Below are 23,267 nucleotides of genomic sequence, written 5' to 3'. Positions count from 1 at the left end.
CATATTATTATATCACTAAGAATTAGGTCGGAGTTATGGTTGTCATCAGGAATGTGGACGACGTCATAATCATCATCAACATTTGATGGCTCAAAGACAGATTTGAAGTACGATGAGAAAAGACTCGCTGCTTGTTCGGGATTGCTTGTCGTACTATTTTTATAGAAGACACTTTGTGGTATATCCGATTTAGTTGTCTTATTTTTTCTTTTATTTATATATGTCCAAAAATATTTTACGTTCTTTTTAATACTATCTTCGATTGTTGTAATATATTTTTTATAGCATTTTTTTGATTCGCGTTGAAAGCGTGACCTATACATAGAGAATGTTTCGTAATCAGATCTATTTTTATATTTTTTCCATTTGCACCATGCTTTATTCTTATTTTTAAAGATGTGAATTAACGCCGTTGAAAACCAAATTGGGTATTTAGACGGCTTAATGAATTTGTATGGCACATGGCTTTTAATTACTTGATGCAGCTTTTCGTAAAATTGAGAAACTGCATTTTCTGCGTTTGTATGAGATAGAACTGACCCCCAGTCGATCGCTGATAGGTCTGAATTTATTAATGTATAGTTAGCTTTATTAAAATTAAATTGCGTCTTCGGTTTAGTAGCCATAGGCACTATACATTTATTTATAGTCAGAAATGTATAAAAGGGAGGATGATACTTATCGGGTTCGACTAACGGTAATGGTGAAGCTGAGAGTGTGCTATCTCCTACGTTTGTTATGAAGAGATCAAGGATTTTATTTTTAATATTTTTTACATTATTAATTTGTCGGCAATTAAGCAGTGAAAGAAAGTTAATTAAACATTTATTTGAAAGGCAGTAATCACTGTGAACAATAGGCTCCATCCATTTATGACATTCGCGCCATTCTAGGGTCGGTAGATTATAATCGCCCACCACAATGAAGTTATCCACTTGATTAAGTAATAACGCGTCCGCCAAAAAATCGAAATGATTGCTATAGACATCGGAAGTTAAATTGGGTGGTATGTATGCAGCGCTAATTATGAATGAGTAGTTCGCCGATTTTAATTCCAAGAGGACGTGATCTACTAGAGGGGCGCGCGGGCTGAAGGCGGAGGCGCGTGCGGGCGGCGTGGCGGGGCGTGCGCGTAGCTCGCGTTGTACGGCCACAAGCACGCCACCGCCGTCGCGCCGCCCGCTCGTGTTATGATCCCTGTCACAGCGGAACACGTCATACCTTACATCGATTATTTCACTACTACTTATCTCCTCTCGTAGCCACGTCTCTGTTAAAATAATAATGTCATAGTTATGCGACAAAATATTCATATAAATAGTATTTAACTTGGTTCGTATGCCACGGCAGTTTTGATAAAATATAGATAATGTAGTACTAGTCATGGCTTTTGTAAATTATTGTATTGTGTAATTAAAGTATTTCATAGCTATTAATTTCCTTATGTTATTGTTAGCCGTGCGAAAAGAATGTATATTGAAGTGTTGGAATAATAAACATAAGAGTACAAAATAGCCTCCTAGTTCACCGTAATACAGTACACATAATATTAAACTTATTTTAATGCTCAAGTAATCGAAGCGGTAGCTACTTGCGTCCCACAATCTGTTACAAAAAGTGTTGTTTTTTATAATGCTATAAAATATGTATAAGTATTCCTTACAACTAAATATGTTAATGTAATTTATAAAATGACGAGCCCATATAAACTCAATATAAATACTAGTAATCATTTTAAATACAAAATTATTTGAACTTTTCAATATCTTGGTCTGTTCGAATAGCGATAACCGGGGAGGTGTCCGTCTTCCGTGCAAGAATGACTCCGTGCTTAACCCACACGTACCTGAAGCCATGTTTCTTCGCAGCCTCGCGAGATTGACGAAACAAAATTTTGTTATTCAGCGTAAGGTGTTCATTCACATACAGTGGCGCCGGCGACCCAGTTATGGACAGCATAGTTGAGTTTAGTCCTTTTGTTGCGCGCGATGCTGAGATGAAGTTATCACGTAGTATCCTCGAGGTGAATTTAACGATTATATTTTTGGGTCGCTTGTTGTTTTGGTCAGCGTGCGGGACTCGATGAACGGCTACAACGTCAGCTGCCCTAATTGGTTGTTTGATGATGTTACCCAAGTTTTCTACTATTTGAACTAGATTCTCGCCACGCCGTTCTTTAATATTAGATATCTCTAAATTACACTGTCGGGCCTGTTGTTCCATTAAAGAAATTTTATTTTCGATTGTAGCCAATTGTATTGTAAGATCAGGGGTGCGAGTAATCTGACCTTCTAGGGCCTTCAGACGAGTTTCAAAGCCATCTTGTCTTTCTGATAAGAAATTTAGCGATTTTTCAATTTCTGACAACCTCTCATTTGTTTCACCTAAGGATTTATTGATATTGATGTTGTCATTTTGTAATTTTGTCATCTTATTGTTGATATCTGTTAGGGTCGATGTTATTTTAGTTAATTCATTGCTGATTGTTTTTGAAAGTCTCTCAATGCAATCTAAGGTTTGTGCTCCATCACAGTCGGGCTGTTTACGTTTTCGACTGTTCACAAAACCGATGTCTATCGTTGCGGGTATATCCGTGTCGGATGCGAATTTACCCGGCGGTGTTCGTTGCAGCGACATAATTAAATCTCTAAGACTCACGTGCGTTTGTATAGGTGTGACGGAGATAGACACGCTGCACTGCCGGTCCTTAATTCGTGCTCACGACAAAGACAAAAGATGTGTTTGTAGTTTTAACTCAGTACCTCAGTTACTTGTGTAAAAAAGTATCAACACCACCACTCAGAACGATAGCCGACGAATGAATATTGAAGCTACACTGATTGTACAGCATGTCAGTGTCGACCTGTAATACTGGTTTCACAGGAAAACCATTTCAGGATACGCTCTTATTTCAAACAGGCTTACACATTATATGCATTGTTATAATTGTATTGAGATAATAAAATGTTTAAATAGTTTTATGTACATTCTGTAATGTAAATTGTGATCTAATATTATTTAAGTATTTAATGAAAAAATACACAATTGACATTGGAAATTAATTGATTGAGCTTCGTTAATAAATATTTAGTTGATGTTTTTCTTTTCTTTACGCATTTTTATTTGTGAATTACTATTGTTATTACTACGTATACTCAAATCTGTCACATTGTAGTGAGAAATAAGAGTACTTAAATAAAGTTGCAACATAAAGAGGAAATATTTCAGTGTAACTATAGTTTGAGAAATTGCCAATAGTCAGCCAACAAATTGCTTACTCTACGGTTTCGCAGATGAGTTTGAAGTTCAAAGCATTCTTCGTGTTACGAACTTCTAGAACTAAAGAGAAATTACACGAATAATCCTTACAACAATTCATGTAATTTATACATATAATAAAATTGGAATGTCTGTGGTATAGAAAAAATGTCATATTTCGTACTCATGATGTAATAGCGTTGTTGATAACGAAAAAGCACTATTTTCAATTATCTCCGGTACGGCTGGACTGATTTTGACAGCACACGGGCATATAAGCAATTTTTTTTCAATTCTGCACTGTTAAAATTGAGGGCGACCACCAGAATGCTAATAAATTTATATTTTATACTGTTTCGAATTTTATCACGTTCAGTGTTCACTTAAAGAGTTCAGTTTAGATTCATTCAGTCATCGTAACCTGTAGGTATATATTGATTACAATCATGAAACCAAAGTGTAGTCACAACTATTATTGACTAGCTGACGCCCGCGACACCGTCCGAGCGGAATTGAAAAAAAACTTAATTAGTAACCTATGTGTTCTTCTAGACTATATTATACAGTTGTGCCAAATTTCATCGAGGTCCATGCAGCCGTTTTTCCTTCAAACATATATCCATCCATCCATCCATCTAAACATTCGAATTTATAGTATTAGTATGATATTACTATTACCAGATTATAATGCATCAAGTATTAGCTATTATTTATAAATAATGGACTTTAGCATAAGCAATAAAAAAATGTAATGGGATTTGCTGCAATTAAACTTAATTACATTCTCATTCGATGTATTACTATAGAATGTTTAGTCAAATTACTAGTCTTCGTGCTTTTGTTGGGTAATATGTTGTATGAATGAAATATTAAATTATTGTTTATTTAGTAAAGGCTTTGTAGAAATTGAAAGCATCATTGTTGTCTGAATTAGGTACACATAAGATTGAAGTCAAGTTATAAAAAAATCTTCTGCAGAATATATAAAGAACATAATCTTGTAATTTAAACACAAGTCATAGTTATGTTGCTCTAATTATGTTGTAAATCTCTAGTATTTTATTGCGTTTATATTAGCGTGCTAATTTGTATTAATTTCTGCCGCATATTTGTCACAGAAAGATGACGTTTGTATGTACGCACATAATATCTTGTAAATTGGAGCGTACAAATATTATAAACGATAATGTTTAATTACCATCGGTATAGTAAAGCAGTGGTTAGATTACCCGGCTTTAACACAGTGGTGGTAGATTCGATTTTATGGGACGCAATTTTTTATAAAATCACAATATAATTTACGTCTATTGCTTCACTCAAATGACAAAAAATTTGACATCATAATCGTGATTTTCCTTTGCTACCTTTAATTTTTCAAAGAGCAATGACCGTTATTAAAGTGAATATTCCATCGAGTTTGTCTTATAAAAAACTTATTTTAACAACACAGTCAAAAGCAATTAAAACTCTACTACTCGGTTCAAGAAAACTACATTGTAATTGTAACGTAAATATTTTTTTATAATTAGATCTAATCGCAGTAAAATCCTTCGCATACACGCTTCTTAATGCTGATAGGAACATAAAACTTATAACACTCTTTATCAATTCGAGATATAATATCGTTACTTTTATATCTTAACTCTATAAATGAAACATACTTAAGATGATGCGAATTATGATAAAAAATATAATAATTCCAGAGGATTAGCCGTCCACAGACTCGTATAATGGTGATTTAAAACAACTAGTTTCAGATTTCTGATACTAAGCCTCCAACAGAAGAAAAACATTTGCAAAAACATAGACATCACTGTTATTTCACAATAAAAAGAAGATTTGACAAGATGCTATTGTACAGGAGATTAAGCAATGAAAATCTATGGTAAAAAGAATCGTTTGTTTATCAAAATTTCTTCGTATTAGGGGCTGTCACGTGATGTTTTTAACAACTTTTTGACCCTAACCGGTGATATGTCTTTTTAGACTATCTCTTCGCTTTATACCTAAAATCCCATGTATTTTTTAGTACAAAGTTAATAATTAAGTTAATGTAAAAAATACACGTAATATCTAATTTAAATCCACCTAGTTTCGTAATTTTTTTCGTAACCCCTCATTCCATTCAAACCTCACTTGATTAATGGAATAAACACAGTGAAATTAGAATGATATAATAAAAATATTGCACATGAAGCCTTTTATTGTTAAACTACGAAGCAATTATCGTGATTTATCTTACTAATATTATAAATACGAATGGAATTAATTTAGATGTATGTAAATTTAGGTATCTCCGGAACGGCTGAACGGATCTTGATGAAATTTTGTACAGATGTAGAGCATAATCTGTAAGAAGACATAGGCTACTCATAAAGTTTTTTTTTAATTCCGCGCAGACGGAGTTCCGGGCAACAACTAGTGTTTATTATAAATTCAACACTGTCAGTGGCAGTGAGAATGGCTGACCTCGACAATATGGCAGACCAACGACTAGTTGGCTTACTTATGGAGTTTTGGATGTTAGATATTTTAGACTTATCAAGAAGTTTTGTAAGTAGGTGATAATTGCTATTGTTAGCTAACTTTTTGTACTTTACTAAATAGAAATAATCTGAAGGCAAAAATCTGAAATGATTACTTATTTTTAAACATGATTTTCAAGTAAGTTAGGTGACATCATTTAAAAGTTTATTTCGAGCCGAAACGAACGTTGTAGCTTGTTTTTTGTTTTTGAAGTCTTGTTTTTCGTTGTTAAATGTTAATATTTTTATATAAAGTTAGTACTTTAACAAGTACTTATAACTTGTATTTATGTGCTTGGAAGTTGAAGGGAAATTCGTTTGTAAGCTTCTGTCGGAAGTTGTCTTTGAGAGTTTGTAAAGAGAAAACAAATTAACATCGACTCTTACATGTTTCAAGATTTAATCGAGGATAACAAATTAACAAAAAGATTTAAATTTGCGCACGTTTTATAGTAGAAATAACGTAAGTTTTATACTATTGATTTATGTTGTAAACAATTGATGATTTTCAGTTTTAGTTCCAAAGCCTTGCAGATGAATAAAGCCTTGATTACAATCACAGAAAATTATATGAGGAAAAAATATATGAGATTCAATAAAATACAATGATGATTGTGTTCCAAATCATTTGTAGCGCAGAATTTTACCTAAATCACTTAAGCCTCTAGCACACTGCAAAAGCGAAAGTAAAGCGAGAAAATAAAAATGAAGCGAAAATGGAACGCTCTATGGTTCACTGGAACATACTAAATTCATGCCGAGTTCACATCAAAATTGTATTTCTTTCGGTTCGGTTCGCTTTCGGGGTAGTGTGCTACAGGCGTTAGTTTACGATTCAATTAGTTGTATGTTAGTACATTTGTTGTTACGCAAAGTTTGCACGTTAACATGTCCGAATTATTCCTGTCTGTTTTTTTGCACATTAGCATTTTCTTCAGTTCAGTGCCTTTTATCTAGATTTAGCAACGTTATGTATACGGTCGATTTAATAAGTTAGTAATCTAAATCAAAAATAATGATTTTATACAATCTTGAAAAAGAATATAAGTTACATACTTGCATAGAGCAGTACTATTCTTAAAAAAAAGAATGGCACAAGAGAGGGGGGACTAGAAAAGGCTTAATTGACAAGTACGCCATACTCCTTAAATGTTTAACAATTATTGCAACAAAGGAGGCCATATAAAATTGTTGTTAAATTTTAAAAGAAAATTTAAACATCTTTTTCACATTGTTCTGATGGCAAACTGTTCTGGTGACAAGAATTCTGGTGTGTAAAAACTGTAGATTCAAAAAATTAAAAACAGGTTTCGAGAAAAAGTGAAAAAATACTACGATCTCTTGTGATGTTGTAAACTTATAACACAATTTAATTTCTCAATTGCCCGTCTCCCAGCGGTCGTTTAGACTCGTGTAGTTTCCATCCTTCCTTAATTAATACCCGTATACGAAGTTGGTTGGTAGTTTTTGTTGCGTAAAGGACTGGAATAACTTGCCTGCGTTCCGATATAAAGTTCAAGAGGAGAGAAAATATGGCACTTACAGAATTGACGCGGTTTTTCATTCACGAACGTATTGCCACTTAAATTGTACCAGTACGATTCAAGTACGAACTTACAGTGAAATAAAAATTTCATTTTTTTATTAAAAATTTTCAACAGAATGTGTAAAAACACACGGCATTGTGAGCATGAAATGTAGAGTTGAAATTGTACTTAACTGTAATGTTATTTTATTGAAATACTTGCAAATGAACTATTGTCAACTATATTGATACTTTAACTTTTCAAAAGTGTTATTTGGATCTAAAACAAAATTAAAACATAAGTAAAAACTTAGTCAAAATCAAAATAAGTATTGATTGACCTGAAAATAAGTTGGTCATTAGAATGTAACACAGTAAAGACCAGTTCTCTCTTGGGTTCTCACTTAATACTATGTTCATTCACTTTGTTGGCGATTCCCTTGAAAACTAGTTCCTAAGTAAAAAGAAACAAGTTAGCTTCCATTCGCATGAGCGTACTTTTAACGTGCGCTAAAAAATCGTACAAATAGAATAAATTCAATTCTGTAACTGTTCGTATGGTAACTCTTTTAAAACGTAACGCTTTTTTTATCGCGCTATGTTGATTTTATGCCGCTAACGCCGAGTTTTAACGCGGCGTTAAAAAAGCGTCCGTGCGAATGCGCTCATAGTGACGAATAAAATCCATTATTTTTATATTACAGAAAGAATACACAACGAAATGTTGGTATTTGAAAAAAAAATCTATACTAATATAGTATAGAGCAAAGAATTGATTGGTTGTTTGTTTGTTTACATTGAATAAGCTCCTTAACTACTGAACCGATTTAAAAAATTCTTTCACTGTTGGGAAGCTACACTACCCCCGATTGACATAGGCTATATTTATTACTGTTTTTTTTTAATTACGCGCGGATAAAGTCCTTGAAAATAAGAAACTATCAAAGCTATTTTAATGATTTAAAAAAAAGGAATATTAAATCGTGTAAGTTGTTCAACGTTTTTTGTTACAATTTTTAAATCTATTTTAGCTAAACTACTGGAATATATGCCAAGCTGAACCAAAGATATTTGGCAAAAGTTGTAAGAAGGAAGATGGTAATTAACCGAGAAAGAAGTGAACCGAAAACTAAAATTAGAGGTAATAAAATAGTCACAATGTGAAACTAAAAGACACAAGGTTTATTGTTAGTAAATATAAACTTTAAGATGCCTACTTATTTTGGTAACTAACTGAAAATTTTTGTCATCTTGTTAATTTCGAGCATTTACCGTCTTTCATACAATAAAAGGAAAATGCTTATTTTTTACCGGTTTATATTAGGATTTACCGGAGTAAGTGATTTTACAGTAACATATCTATGTATGTAGTTAGTATTTATTTTTCAACAAAGAACATAATTATTATATAGATAAGACTCATAATAGTCAATGTCGATTTAAAAAATATGTCAATCATAATAACTAGATTACGTTTTACAATGTCATTTTTTTTATAGTAATGTGTCATGTGTTTACAATTAGGCGGCACAAATGGCCTGTAACTAAATTTTCCAAACAACTCAACAATCACAAGCATTGTCTTCATAGCTGAAGAAATTGCAATTAGACACGCGGTTTTACGCACACGTTGTTCTCGCCGATAAAAATACTTTGAAATTTTCTAGCAAATTAAACATAATCGTTTTTCCATTGTGTTTATAAATCTGCATTATTATCACTAATTATAAAACACGTCACTCACCATAGCGATAATTTGAAACACGCGATTCGTGCACGCGGTGTTATTTGACTCACGTCCGTTACAACACGTCCGTTTTGTGTGCCGGCAGGCGCGCGACTGCAGCCTTCAGTGCTGCGATCGCAACTCAAATTGGCTGCGTGTGCGCATCTTCAATGATAATGATAATGATAACGCAATCTGTAACATTTTTCATGATTTCGCTCGTTCGTTTTAATTGTTTGCAATTAAATAATAGTACTTATAGGTCGACGCAGTGTGGACAGTCCTCCTAAGATGGACTGACATCTGTGACATAAGGTTGTACTGAGAAAAAAGTTATCAGAAAAAGACAAATCTAAAACTAAATAAAGTCTATGTTAAATTAATCTAGCAGTTTCATGTTTATCCTTTTCTTTTTCAATCCATCACCTTCTTAAGCCAAGATGAGGTTGTGGATCAATTGGCTTACGGATCTGTTATGAGCTGAAATTGTTAAACTTCAAGTGAGCCTCTTATTCGTCGGCCTTCTTCCCAGAAACCTAAAATTGTTCTCTGCATATCTAATGTAGACTGTACGATAAATTGTAGTTGATATAGTTACAGCCCTCGTAGTAAAATATGTCACGTCGACTTAATAAATTGCTCTATTTCCAGAAGGTTTATGTTCATGTTCAAGTCTCTGTCGAGCGTCGGTCGCGTCGGGGGCTGCCTGATGCGTCGCTAATAAGGAAATCCGGTAACATTGGGTAGTTTTAAGTCTGTCTTTATATCTTCAGGATTACCATACTTTGTACCTTAAGAGTTTAAGGTCTGATATCTGAATATAAGGGAGATATCTTCTGAATTTGTTCATCTTTGTATATACATGAAATTTAAGCAAACAGTTATTCGAGTGTGGTTAAAATGATTAAAACGTAATGTGATTATTGATTGTTGTTTCCTTATTATTTGTTTTTTTAATAAAAAAATATAATTTTTATGTTACTACTATGAAATTAAAATTTTCGCAGATCAAACTTTGTTACTCTGCGACCGACTACTGTAGACCTATATATGTATTTAAAACCTATCTCGTAATAGTTGTCTATACAGTTAATAATATTAGAGTGTCTGTAAGTAATATTGAAAACAAATATTTCGTGCATTTACTATAACTAACGAAAAACCAGAATTTTAATTTTTTGTCTGTCTGTCTGTCCGCAAGCCCAGTTTGTTCCGAAATTGCCGAAACGGTTGTGCCAATTTTGATAGGAGTTTCACTGGAAGGTTTTTGATATGTGCTATAATAGACTATTTTTTTTTTAATTTTGCGTTGACAATACTAGTAGTTAAATATAATTTTAAACAAAAGTATTCCGTTATCTCTTCAAATATTCCTATTGCTCTATTATAAAGACAAATGAACAAAAAAAAAACAGGCTGCATGGAATAGAATCGGGATTTCGTTTTTACCTTTTAAAGTTCAATCATGATTCCAAGCGGCCGGTGTTTCGGAAAAGTCCATTTACGAAGTCAAAATTCCAACGACTCATCCAGCGGTAACTAAAGTTAGACGGGTTGTTCGTTTTCAGGTTTTTTTGATAGCGTAACTAACTGGTTTATACAAAGGACGAACATTTCTTTAATAAAAAGAAAAATAATGAAGGACGTTAGAATATTCCATGTAATGGTTTTTTTATTTATTTTACTAAAAATTTTTAAAGGCTTTTGGACGAACATTTGTACAGTCATTATTAACCAAAGGCCAAATGGGAAGATAAAGTAGGTATTTCAATTTAGTATATTTTTGGTATATCTGTAATGTTTTTAAGTCTTTTTTTCATATTGTATGATTGTTATTAATATTTCAGTTTTTTCTGTCTGTAATAAATAAACAAATTATAGTTCACTTGATATATTTGCAATGAACCGAATACATGCCTTGAATATAATAATAAGCGTATGCAATAAAATAAAAACCAAATAGTAGTATCCTTTTTTTGTATCATCTAGTGATTGTTTTCGTTACCAATTTCGCCATGAAAAATGAAATCGAATCTCACGTGGCCAAGACACGCGTTTGTAGTCGCGTTTTTTCTCGTGAGCACAGAAAACAGGGACCAATTTCAAAACTAGTAGTGACTCATCGCACAGTGTAATCGTAATTTTTTGTAGACTGTTATTTCTTCTCTATTTTTAATACCAGGAAAAAGATAATACGGCAAAGTTTATCGTTAAAATGTAATAAGTACTTATAAATGAACTGGCTACAGAAACGTGCTGTAACCGTCAAATTACACTTAACAATCAGTGTCCCTGTTTTTTGTAAAGTATATGAAAGGGACGGCAAGTTGTATACAACTGTTTTATAATAAAAACGAGCAGTCACTTATGTAATTCCTCTCCTTCTGAAATTCCTGCAAAGTGCAACAACCCGATGACGAAACATGTCCGGACTCAAATGTCTGTCGTCCTTCGTCGCTTCCCGTTGTATTTTTGCGCTGTCTCCGACCGTTCAACCTAACAACGGTTTTGTGATTGACAAACTCAAAATAAAACATTATAGTTTGGTCGTAAATAGATCTCCAATGGTTTGCGAGACTTGTTGGCGACTGCCGTTTTTATATTAAGGCGACTGCCGTTTTTATATTAAGACGTTACGGTACTATTAAATAATTAATAAAATATTTTTAATTTGTTCTGAAACTGAAGGTGTTAATTTATGAGTTTTAAATATTGTTTTTAGGATTTAAAAAAAAACAAACACCCTTAACGTTATTAGCAGAGCTGGGCATTAACTCGTTAATCGTTAATTAACGAAGTTAACATTTTGCTTAACGGATTAACTTTTAAGTTAACTTCAAAAAGTGTTAACGCTTTTGTTAACTTCCGTTAAACTCAACTTCCGTTAATAAAAATCCGTTAATCGTTAAATTAGAAACTTGGAGACGTGCTGTCATTTTGTTTAAATAACGTGCCACGCCACGCTCGTAAGTTCAACTATGTTGGGCGACTGTCGGCGACTCGAATGGTGAACCAACGAGTTGATAATTGATATATGTGAAGTTCGCGTGCAAGTGTGATGCATCAGAGCATCCGGGAAAGACGTGACCAACAGGATCAAAACAAAAGAAGGTTCGAAATAGTATATTTCATTACGAGTATATAAAAGCATGAGTATGTAATAGCCCACATTCCGAACGCTCTTCGCCCCTGCAATACGCCACTTTTTGAGCAACTGTATTAAAACACTTTTTACTCGTGCCTTCTCTTTCCCAACTGTAAAAATGATGTCTATTAAAAAGAAAAAACCAACCACGAAGTTTTTACAAAAAAAAAATCATTGAAGTTTTTATGATTCATGCAAATATTTCTAAAAAGAAGCTCCTAATTTGTTACAATATCAGATTTAATGATTTGATTCAATGAATTAGGTTAGGTTTCATTTTATTTCATCTCATTAAATTTCATTTTCATTTCATATCAATAAAAATAATCTACTGAAACCTTGGCTGTTTGGGCATGGTTCCCTTTGCCTACCCAGAATGGGCGAAGAAAACAAAAAAAATCTTTGTTTGTATTCTTTTACGGTTGGCGCCATTTTTCAAACATTTTAGTTAGTTGAGTTTATTGTGTTTTTAGCCGACTTAAAAAAGAAGGAGGTTATCAATTCGACTGTATTTTTTTTTATTATTCTAATAAATTGCTTAATTTTTTCGCAACCGTATTAAAATAGTTGTTTAGTACACGTGCGGAACTGTCATTACAACTGGTTCCTACTGTCAACCCTCACCTTCGGCTGCGCCTCGGCTCGGGTAGACATTTGTCGGAACTCTTTGCAATGACAGGCTTTCCGCACTCGTAATGAAATATACTATAATGCATTCATACTTGTCTCTAATACTAATGTGTTATAGAATGTACAGTCAAATTACTATTTTAAACAAGTGTCGCCACAATAAGTGCGAAATTAGTATGTATAATTTTGGTATGGTTAACTGTTAACGATTAACTTTAACTTGCGTTAAATTTTCGAGAATTTAACGCTTTAACGATTAACGAAGTTAATTTTTTAATTAACGGATTAACGATTAACGAAGTTAACTTTTCGATTAACTGTGCCCACCTGTGGTTATTAGTAGTTTCACTACTACAAGCATGTTCGTAACTGTTTTTAGTTTGTAGATAAAAATGTTAGCGATTGTGACCTCAATTAGATTAGGTATTTTTACATATGTGTGTGTTTTTCTTTTTACGCGAATTGTTTTCACAATTACTCTAGCAATAACCGTTACAAATGTTAAAATTATGCCGATTATAGATATGTATTTGTTAAGCATGAAAAAAAATGTGTGTATATATACACAGCTAATAGTATAATAAAGTAATAATAGATACAGAAAACAACAAACAGCACAAATTATTGGTTTTAAAATTACACTTTATATGTAGAAGCAGCTTTCTTTTAAGTTAACAATCAAGTTCATTTAAAGCAAAAACCTAAATTCATTTAATATAGGAGTTTTACTAACAATGTACTAACATTATTATGGCAGATGTCATGACTTAAGTTATTAAGTTTCGAAGTTGTAAGACCTAAACTCTGCAGATCGATATCTCGCAGGGGCTAAGTTGTTAGATATCTTGAAAGCGCACGCCCTCTTATAGCTCAACTATGCAACTATGAATATGGAGTTTACTAATTTGAATTGGACATAAAAGGAGATAAGATAAGTATTGACTACCATAATGATAGATTTAATCATTAAATAAAAATTAAAAGGCAGACTAGTTTTAAAATATAGGTAAAATAACTGTCGTTGTTAATAGTGAGATCTGTTTGATAATGGATTTAACCTCGAAGTTTAATAAAACTATTCGGAATTCAGAAATACGTACGTTCATTCGTTCATATATTCCAAGGAAGAACAAATTACTTTTCTTTTTTTTGCAACTTGTTATAAACGATATTAGGAAATGTTTCAGAGTTTTTCCAGTTTTCTCTTTCTGCTCGAAGTTCTTTTGACTTATGCAACGCTTGCTTTGTTAGAACACTTAATAAGAAACTATAATGATGCTCCCTTTACGCCGCTCATATAAAATGCAAAGTTGTCTGTGTTCTTCCAACAGCAAAAGTTAAAAGCGCCTGCAAGTAATAAAGAAAACAAAATTTATATTTTGCCATTTCTTAACTGCAGGCGCTTTTTCTGTTTTATTTTAACTAACAGGAGGTTTTAAAAAATTGTAAGAAATATTCAATAATACTATTATTGATTTTAGTCAAAATTTTTAACTCTATTAATATGCTTAATGATTATACAGGCGATATACCAAATATATTATCTCAAAGTGTCATATGTGCAACTTACATGAACATCATGCGATTAGATACGTCTCAGTTCTCGATGCAGGGTTGAAGCTAGGAACGGCTCATAATGTTACAAAGGTTGCGTTGAATTCTACGTTAGTTTGAGCCTCTGAGTGAGAAGGTAGTCGATGAATATATTTATCTTGTTTCAATCGTAACTTTAAATATTTTTGTTTTAAGTTTAAAGGCGGGTAATCGAAGGATTTCACTAAACTTTATATAATGAGCTATCGGTATGGGTATGCAATTACACTTCACTTTATCCAACAATTTTCAAAACTAACGGAAACAACACCGTAAAACTCGCCGTGCATAGAATTTGACGTTCCTCTTCGTACGTATATATCCATCACTAGCAGTCGCTCTTGACTGCGTCAGCGCAAAATTAAAGAAGTAGCCTATAATATGCCTGCATGTATCACCTTCCTTCTCGTCAAAATCGGTCTAGCCATTTCGTAGATTACCCGGAACAAACGCGGCCTTGCGGCCAGACGTATGTCTGACAGACAGACAGATAGACAACGCAAATACATCATGTGTACGAAATATGTTTTTTTTTCTTGTTATTATATACAGGATTTCAAATTTTATTCATATGTATTGATTATAAAATAAAATATGAATATGCATTTTTTCCACATTAGAGATTTATGTAGATTAAAGATGTATCTTTCGAGTTCATTTTTTTATATCTAACGTATGGTAACCCTAATCTTGTGATTTTATTGCAACGACGCGTCGGCCCACGACTATCTCCTCGTCAGCTTTTGTTGTGCAAGCAAAGATGCTGCGTGGATTTTTAAAATGCAAATATGTACGCTGATGTATGTTTTGTTACATATGGAAGATTTATTATTAATATCATAAAAGTTATTTACTTCTGTAAACATACATATAAAATGATAAAGACGTAGTCTCTATCACGTAACAATTTGTTTTTGTGCAGATGTTTCGGTAATGTGAACTCACAATAACAACTTTAATCAATAAACACTATTTGCTTCTGATATCTGCTAAAAACTACAAGCGTCTGTTAGAAGCGCTAATAGAATAATTGCTATTCCCGGTGCGTTCCATTTAAGATCCCGGGTCCCTCGCAGTTGCACTTGAGGATGGCAACCGAGGGGGTTTTAGTTAGTAAAAATCTCACATAACCCTGTCCCGAAAAGGCAGGTTATCTTTTTGAAGATTTCTCCATCAATAAAAAAAGACTTATTGTTAAGAGTAGAGTTTAACGGCCGAGGGTTCAAATCCGGTCATTCGGCTATAGCTGTGAACCTTATCTTAGCAGGCTTAGTTGAAATGGTTACAAGAAATGTTAGTGACTAGTTGTCGTTCGCGACTCCATCCGCGCGGAATTTAGAAAAACTTAATAAGTAGCCTATGTGCTCTTTCAGACTATGTTCTATTGTACCAAATTTCATCAAGATCCGTTCAGCGGATCCGGAGATATCTTCAAACAAACATCCATCTATCCATCCATCTCAACATTCGCATTTATAATATTAGTAAGAAGTAAGATATATGAAACGATCCTAATATTTTATTAACAAAAAAAAGTGTTTATACCTAATTTTACATTGGTAATGTTATTATTTAACACTCAATATGATGTTATATTCAAGTAATCCGCTTAATAACGAAGCGTGTATTTACACATGAATTGCACGTAAACCTTTTGTGCTGGTAAAATAATAATCAAGTGGGAAGTTGTGTGCATCTCTCATTCGTTAGTGCGCACTCGTCGAATAATTCTGACGTATGAATTTATTTTTTGAAATGTATGATGTCATGAGTTATTTAGCAAGCCTTTTCGCAATTGAAATAACTGAATAGTTCCAAAAGTTTATTTGTTTTTGTTTTAAATTACAAAATAAATAAATGACAAAGCAACTTGTATGAAATGTTCTTCGGAACTAAGAGTTATTAAAGCCAATGTCAGTGCGGTCAACTTAATTTCAAGCCAATTACTGCCTGCGCAAGAGATTCTGTATCAATTATGTTTGTGTGGACTCTGCCTTTCTTAATGTATGTTTATTTTTAAGCTTAAATGATAAAGGCATTTCAATTGAGATTTCCTTGATAAATATTATAACAATAGACAGTATTATTTAAGACCGTGATAATTTACCTTGGAAGTAGTATCTAACCGTGACGAAAAAAATACAAAACAACAAATTAGTTTTCCTTAATATCAAAAATACTCTATATAATTTTCTTTCAATAGCTCGCAGGAAAGAAGAACGACAATTGTTTAATTATGAAAAACAAGGAACTAATAGAGAACCTTTTTCTTTTTTTATTCGTTTTAAAACGAAAGGATTTATCGTGGTTTTCTGAGACCTAAATCCTTGTTTAAAACATAATTGTTATCTCTGTTTTGTCAAATATAAAGAGATGAAGATAAGTTTGTAATAGAGATCGGTCTCAGAAACCAACGGTAAAATATCTCTTAAAAGATTTAAAGTTAATAAACATAGAAGTTATGTAAGCGCTGTAACTGGGTCTTAATTTGAATTCCAGTAAGGTACGGCCCAATAATAGTACATTGGGTTTTCCTTAGACATCAAGGTTCATTTGGTGGACTGCAAAACGAGTAGTTTATTAGCAATAGCAGTTTCCCGCGATTCTGTTTGCGCGGATTTAAAAAAAAAGTAATAAATATAGCCTATATCAGGCGAAGATAGGGTAACTTCCTAACAATGAAAGATTTTATTGAACCAGTTCAGTAGTTTCGAGGCCTATTTAATGCAAACAAACAAACAATTCAATCTTTTCTTTTTATAATGTCAATATATTTTAGATTACTTAAGAAATTAGTAGAAATTCTTAGCTTGTATCCAAATAATTGCTACTACCGAGGAAGTTTGTTTCTTTCAGTGAATGTTGTCGCTTACAATGCTGGTGCTATATTAAAGGACATGTGACGACGGTGATTCAACGTGAGAATTAATTTCTTTGACTGTATACTTCGGTTTGTATATCAAATACACGATGTGTACAGATGCAATATTGCATTGTTCTAGAACATAATGTTATTATCAAATGATTGACATTTTTGATAGTGTAAATATTTAATCTCATATGATGAGTAATGGTTGACTGTTGACTTTCAATTGAGTATATTCTATGTTCTTTATATATCTCCAAAGTCAAAGCTAAACAATTAATTAATTTCGTTCTTTGTTCTTAATTTCGACTCCAAATTAAATTCATTTAAACTTATCATTCGTAGAATTTCAACATTTCGAAAACTTGTAACTAATTTACAATTTTGAATAATTTTTTTCTCGTTAAATTTTTTTATAATTTGATTAAACGGAGTTAATTTGTTTTAGAAAATACTAGCCTTTACCCGCGACTTCGTCCGCGCGGAATAAAAAAAAATGCACACAAGATAAAAAAGTTCCTATGTCCGTCTCCTAGTTCTAAGCTACCTCCCCATCAATTTTCAGCTAAATCAGTTCGACCGATCTTGAGTTATAAATAGTGTAACTAACACGACTTTCTTTTATATATATAGATCTATAAACATGATAACGGTACATTGTATGATCGAACACTCAAAAACTGAGTGAAGTAATAAACAAACTTATTCGTTACCTGTAGTTGAAATAATATCAGTGCATTGAAACATGAAAACTAAACGTAAAATGGAACACAGAATATGTTCCATATTATTGCAATTTTCACTACACTTGTATTTAAATATATTTTTGTTTCTATTTTTTTTAAAGAGATTGTAAGGGAGGACAATATTTGTCGATGCAAGTCACTACATTTTTTCTTGTGACTGAGTGGTCACTGTTTGCCTTGAAGAGTCATTTACAGCTTCACCGGGCTTGAGGTGGCCGGGCGCAGATGGCGCTTAGCCTTAACCTCGTTTAAGAGTAACTGGGCTCGAGGGCTCTCTTAGGAGCCTCGGCTTGGGTTATTACTTCTTCACTACATTAGTAACCCACAGTTAGTTTTGCTTTCGCGTTACCATGTCTCCTGGACGTTTCGCCAGTTGTATATAAATTTTCGCTTCGGTTCCGCATCGCTTTCGCGGCTATGTGCTACAGACTTAGAATTATACTAATTGCGTATAACAGAGGTTACCTTGATTGAACGTCGCAGTTGACATTGTTATCGGTAGTCGAGTCAATGACATTGCAAAAGGTTTATCCTTAAACTTCGTCTTAGAGCAATATCAAAATAGCACACACACGTCTACTGAGACAATGTATAATGAGAGCTAAAAATATATATACGTAATATAGATATTTTACTTTGGATTCTGAAAATTGCAAATAAATTTTAGTTAAAAAAAAAATTTGAAATTTTCAAAACGTCTCAGAAAAGTGTCAATTTGATAGATCCTATTTCAAAACATTATTTATTTACATTATGGTTAAAAAATTATGTTAATGATAAAAAAATTAAGGATGACAATATTTTACAAATGTTTTTGTAGAAAAAAACCAAATGGCGACAAATCTTTGCCAATTATTTAACTTTCGCCCGCGACTAGCTCCGCGTGGAAATAATAAAAAAAATAAGTAGCCTATGTGTTCTTCCAGATTATTTTCTACATATGTGCCCAATTTCATCAAGATCCGTTGAGTCGTTCCGCAGATACCTTCTAACAAACATCCATCTAAACTTACGTCATTTATAATACTAGTAAGATGAACTTCGTTGAGAAGTGTGTATCAATAGTGGGATCAATTACAAGGGTCTTTCGGATACGTTCCTTTAATTTTCATATTAATATTTTATCAAAACATAAGAATGTTGGTCTAAAAAGTATAGCATCGTTACACGTACGTTATCAGTACACGTGAATATTGTACAAATTGGCAAACTATTCCATTTATTTTCCGAGTTTTGACAAACAAGCTCATTACATATTTTAATGAAAATATTAATTGCTTCCACTGAGCGGGAGCAAATATCTCGCTTCGTTTGTTTTTGTAATTACATGTCATTGACAGCAACACTTTCAATATTTGATTCATATTTATTTTTAAACTAGCTTTTACCCGCGACTAGATAAAAAAGTTCCTATGTCCGTCTCCTAGTTCTAAGCTACCTCCCCATCAATTTTCAGCTAAATCAATTCGACCGATCTTGAGTTATAAATAGTGTAACTAACACGACTTTCTTTTATATATATAGATAGATAGATGTAGAGAAATCGAGCAAACTGACAAGGGGATGTACGTAGTTACATTATGATCCGTGTTACCCTTAAATAGTTAAAAGAGCACATCATAATTTGAAGTAGAAAATCATAACTAGAAATCGAAAAATGTTTTTTGGTCAACAGAAGACACTTAAATTATAAGTTTCCATTGCTGAAATTTCGAAACAGAGATAACAGTACAGGTGTACCTGGATAAACTAAAGTTCAAGGGACCTCGATATTTTTCTCCCTTTTTATAAAAAATATATATAACAAGGTTGCAAAGGAGCAAGCGGCCACCTGAATTCGTCGGAACGGCGAAGCAACCGCTGCCCATACTGACTGTCTACTGTCGTGCAACAGATGTTGTTGTTGCTGGCGTCTACCACTGTTTGTGGTTATAGAGGTTTCTGTCTAACCCGAGTTTCTCGCTTATGGAGGTCGTATTTTGGGAGTGGACAATGATTTGCATACAGAGGTTTTTCACTTATCCAGCTTTGACCGACGTGTAAGAGAAGGATTTTAATTACTACGTAACGTTACGTAAAATGAAAATTACGACTCATTGAAATGACACGATAAATTAGAAGATCCTCTGAACATACAAGATTATGTAACGTATTTAAAACGAAGTGCTGAACGCGTCATAAACAAGATTTTTTGCAAACATTCACAAGGACGTCTTTAACACTTTGAGCAATAAACGTTTTATATTCAACTAAGTATTTTTAACATTGCGAGATAACAAATCGCCTCTTTACAAGAACATCGTGATATTTTTAAACCACAACTTTAGAGGAAAGCAATTTTTAACATTTAAATGTTGATAAATTCTAAAATATTGATAATTTTACCGTCGGAAAATAATAAAATTGTTGCGATAATTAATGTGTAAAATTAATTTATCAACGCTTAAATGTTTGTAATTGCTCTCCTGTAAAGTTGTGGTTTTAAAAATATCACGTTGTTCTTGTAAAGAGGCGAAATGTAATATTAAAATGTTTAATAAAAAAATGCCGTATTTTTTAAATTAAAAACTGATTTGATTCCTTCCTCTGATATGATATTTTAACATGTTATGTTTTATGAATTCAGTACAATTGACTGACTTTTTCTATACAATTCACATTAACAAGCAAAAAACAGACAGTAATAAAAAAAGTCATTTGTTGTTGTGTTTGTCATTATATTTTAAATAAATAATATAGATTTTTAAGTAACATATATATTTGGCACATTTATGCAAATGCAGTCGTTGGCGCTTAAATAACAGTGGAGGCAGTGTTTATAACTGCAGAACTAAATATACAATCCATAAGATCAATCCGAAGACGACAAAAAATGTAATGTGGTCTAAATGAAAGTACAAGTTTTATTAATCTTTAATGCGATACTAAGATAGAAATATAAAAAAATTGTTGAAACATATTTTTCGAGATATGAATTCGGACGCAGTTGCTGCCATTTTGACTAGTCGTGGTGCATTTGGTTCATTTAAAGGGTAGCAGTTCCACAAAAACACCAGGACTTAAGAATGCAAATTAACAGAGACATGAATAAGTTTTCTCTGTGTTACTTATGAAATACGTGTGCTGGAATAATTTTGTATGCTTTAAGATAAAATTTAACATTAAATTAAAAAAAAATCCGACAACATAATTTAATCAATATAAGAATATAGGGTACGGATATAAATTTCACCTTGAGTAATGTTTAGAAGTAACTAATTCACTCTGAACCATAAAATATACTGATAATAGTTTATGACTTTAGAGTAATAAAAGACTTAATCAACAATGTACTTTATAGACAGAATCTAGTACATTATTTTATAATACAAAGAACACGTGATGTACAAGTGATAGCATTAGTTTTAAATAATAAGTAAAAGGACAAACGTGTGGTTAATCTTATTTTGGGTTTCGATTGCAGAATTACACTTGTATAGTCATCCCGTTATTGACATTGAAAAAACCGCGACAAATATATGTATTAATAAGTGTGTCCAGGTAATTAATGTGACTGACCTATTTACTTGACATAATGATGCGTAGAATTTGAAAACGTATTTTGATCTATCAAATAAATTACACTGGTTATCCTTTGGGATCCTTTTATTTTGATATAAACTACCTCTTTATATACATTTTATGACATCAACAGAACAATTTAAAGAGCCTTCACACATATCATACTTGCCTATTTCTATTCTATTCCATTTCTATCATTAAATCATTGTCGACTGTAGAAATAGACGCCATAGTTTTCACTCAAACAAATCGCTGGTTGACACTAAAAGATTTTAATAATTTAACATTTGGTACAAAAGTTTTGGTTTCAGTAACATTGTTGCCATAACAGAGAACGTGAAATCGTTTGAAATCATTTGAAAATGTTTGGATTGTCATGTGACCATTGTTGACACACTTTGACACAACACTTTGTTAGCTCTCAACTAAATTCTCAACAAGTTTTCCAGCTGTAGTTACCGTGCTGTATAAATGGAAGAATAAATAAAGTAATAAACCGACACAGATAATAAAAAATAATATGCAAAAGCACACGACACATTCGGACACGTAAATCCTGAACCTGTCCGCTCTAGTGATTCTTGCACCGGGTATGTCCACGCTTGAGTACGTCCACATTTGTGTTAACGTTGACCGCAATCAATGCTCTGGAACGAGAAGTAAATTCCTTTAAAAACTGACCAATTTAAAAATAAAATAAACAACAATAAAACCTCTTTTAACTGTTTATTTCTTCAAACACTAGCCGGTTTACGATAAATAATAAACAACAATAAGACCTCTTTTCAAATTATACTTCTTAATTCACTAGTTTTTATTTTTATTCTAAAATTACAAATTTGGAATGTCAAACATTATTTTCTTTTATTTAAAATAGACCGGTTTGAGCAAAAAAAACAAAAACATTATTACGTTTAACAGCAAAATCTAGAAGACGATTTGGAATTTCGTGAAACAGGTTTTCGTTCGTTTACTTAGAGACGACATAATATTATTATTCATTGGTAAAACGATTGCGAATAATTTAAAAATGTACGTTTATTTTTTACAGTTACTCTTGACATCTTAAATAAATAGTGTTCATAAATTCATGGTCACTACAACAATAGTACATTGTCTGGAATTCTGATAACGTAGTCTATATATTCTATTAACATTACTATATATATTCGCTAGGGGCCAAATTGAATTAAATTTAATATCACCTTATTTTAATAATTACTATAAAAGCAATTCACCATTTCAAGTATCCTCTAATTTTCTTGACCAAAAAGCACTTATTTTTTGAAGTACACTTTTTGTAGTTAATTTTCTGTTAAGATTCACGTTTTTTTCATCCCAATAATATACATTTGACGTTATATTAGCTATTCACATTATTGTATCTATATGTTGCTTGATTTTCGAGTCACGATTTTCCGGTTTGTTTTTTTGTTTTCGCGTTTTTCGGCAGCAGCGCGACCGCACTCCTGCGCATGTAACGATACTGTGATGTAGAATGGAATGCTCTCTCGCTCATGCGAATTGCGCGCGAACTTTGATAAGCAACTATTTATCACGTCTTATAGTAAATAGTCAACGTTTTCCTGGCATTTTAAGATTTAAGAAGATGTAATTTAATAAAATCATGAAATTAAATATTTTGACAAAGGTTATTAATATTAATAGTCATGGTTATTTGTAACACTTACT

The 23,267-nt window shown here is 32.4% G+C and overlaps 2 protein-coding genes and 1 long non-coding RNA gene across 3 annotated transcripts in view; all 3 read right to left on the bottom strand.

Annotated features, from left to right (window-relative positions):
- Positions 1 to 9,189, bottom strand: part of LOC106710224 — a 39,728-nt gene extending 30,539 nt beyond the window's left edge. Inside the window, exon 1 of the mRNA XM_014502229.2 lies at positions 9,053 to 9,189. Coding sequence (XP_014357715.2) covers positions 9,053 to 9,055 — 3 coding nt within the window. The 5' untranslated portion in view covers positions 9,056 to 9,189. The remainder of the gene's footprint in view (positions 1 to 9,052) is intronic.
- Positions 1,740 to 2,679, bottom strand: LOC123721709. The gene has a single exon (XM_045681173.1). It carries the CDS (start codon positions 2,635 to 2,637, stop codon positions 1,747 to 1,749), a length of 891 nt encoding a protein of 296 aa, XP_045537129.1. The 5' UTR covers positions 2,638 to 2,679; the 3' UTR covers positions 1,740 to 1,746.
- Positions 9,190 to 21,264: 12,075 nt separating the features above from the next.
- Positions 21,265 to 23,059, bottom strand: LOC123721710. The gene is made up of 3 exons (XR_006756289.1): positions 22,814 to 23,059; positions 21,611 to 22,222; positions 21,265 to 21,572 (listed from the first exon to the last, which is right to left on the bottom strand). It is a non-coding gene; the product is annotated as an uncharacterized LOC123721710 (long non-coding RNA).
- Between the last annotated feature and the right edge of the window lie 208 nt (positions 23,060 to 23,267).

Source organism: Papilio machaon, chromosome 15, assembly GCF_912999745.1.
Source record: "Papilio machaon chromosome 15, ilPapMach1.1, whole genome shotgun sequence".
Classification (NCBI taxonomy): Eukaryota; Metazoa; Arthropoda; class Insecta; order Lepidoptera; family Papilionidae; genus Papilio; species Papilio machaon.
Note: the sequence above shows the minus strand (reverse complement) of the source record. Positions and strands in the feature narration are given on the sequence as shown.

Coding starts and splice junctions, on each gene's coding strand:
- LOC123721709 (XM_045681173.1), bottom strand. CDS start 2,637: ATGTCGCTGCAACGAACACCGCCGGGTAAATTCGCATCCGACACGGAT.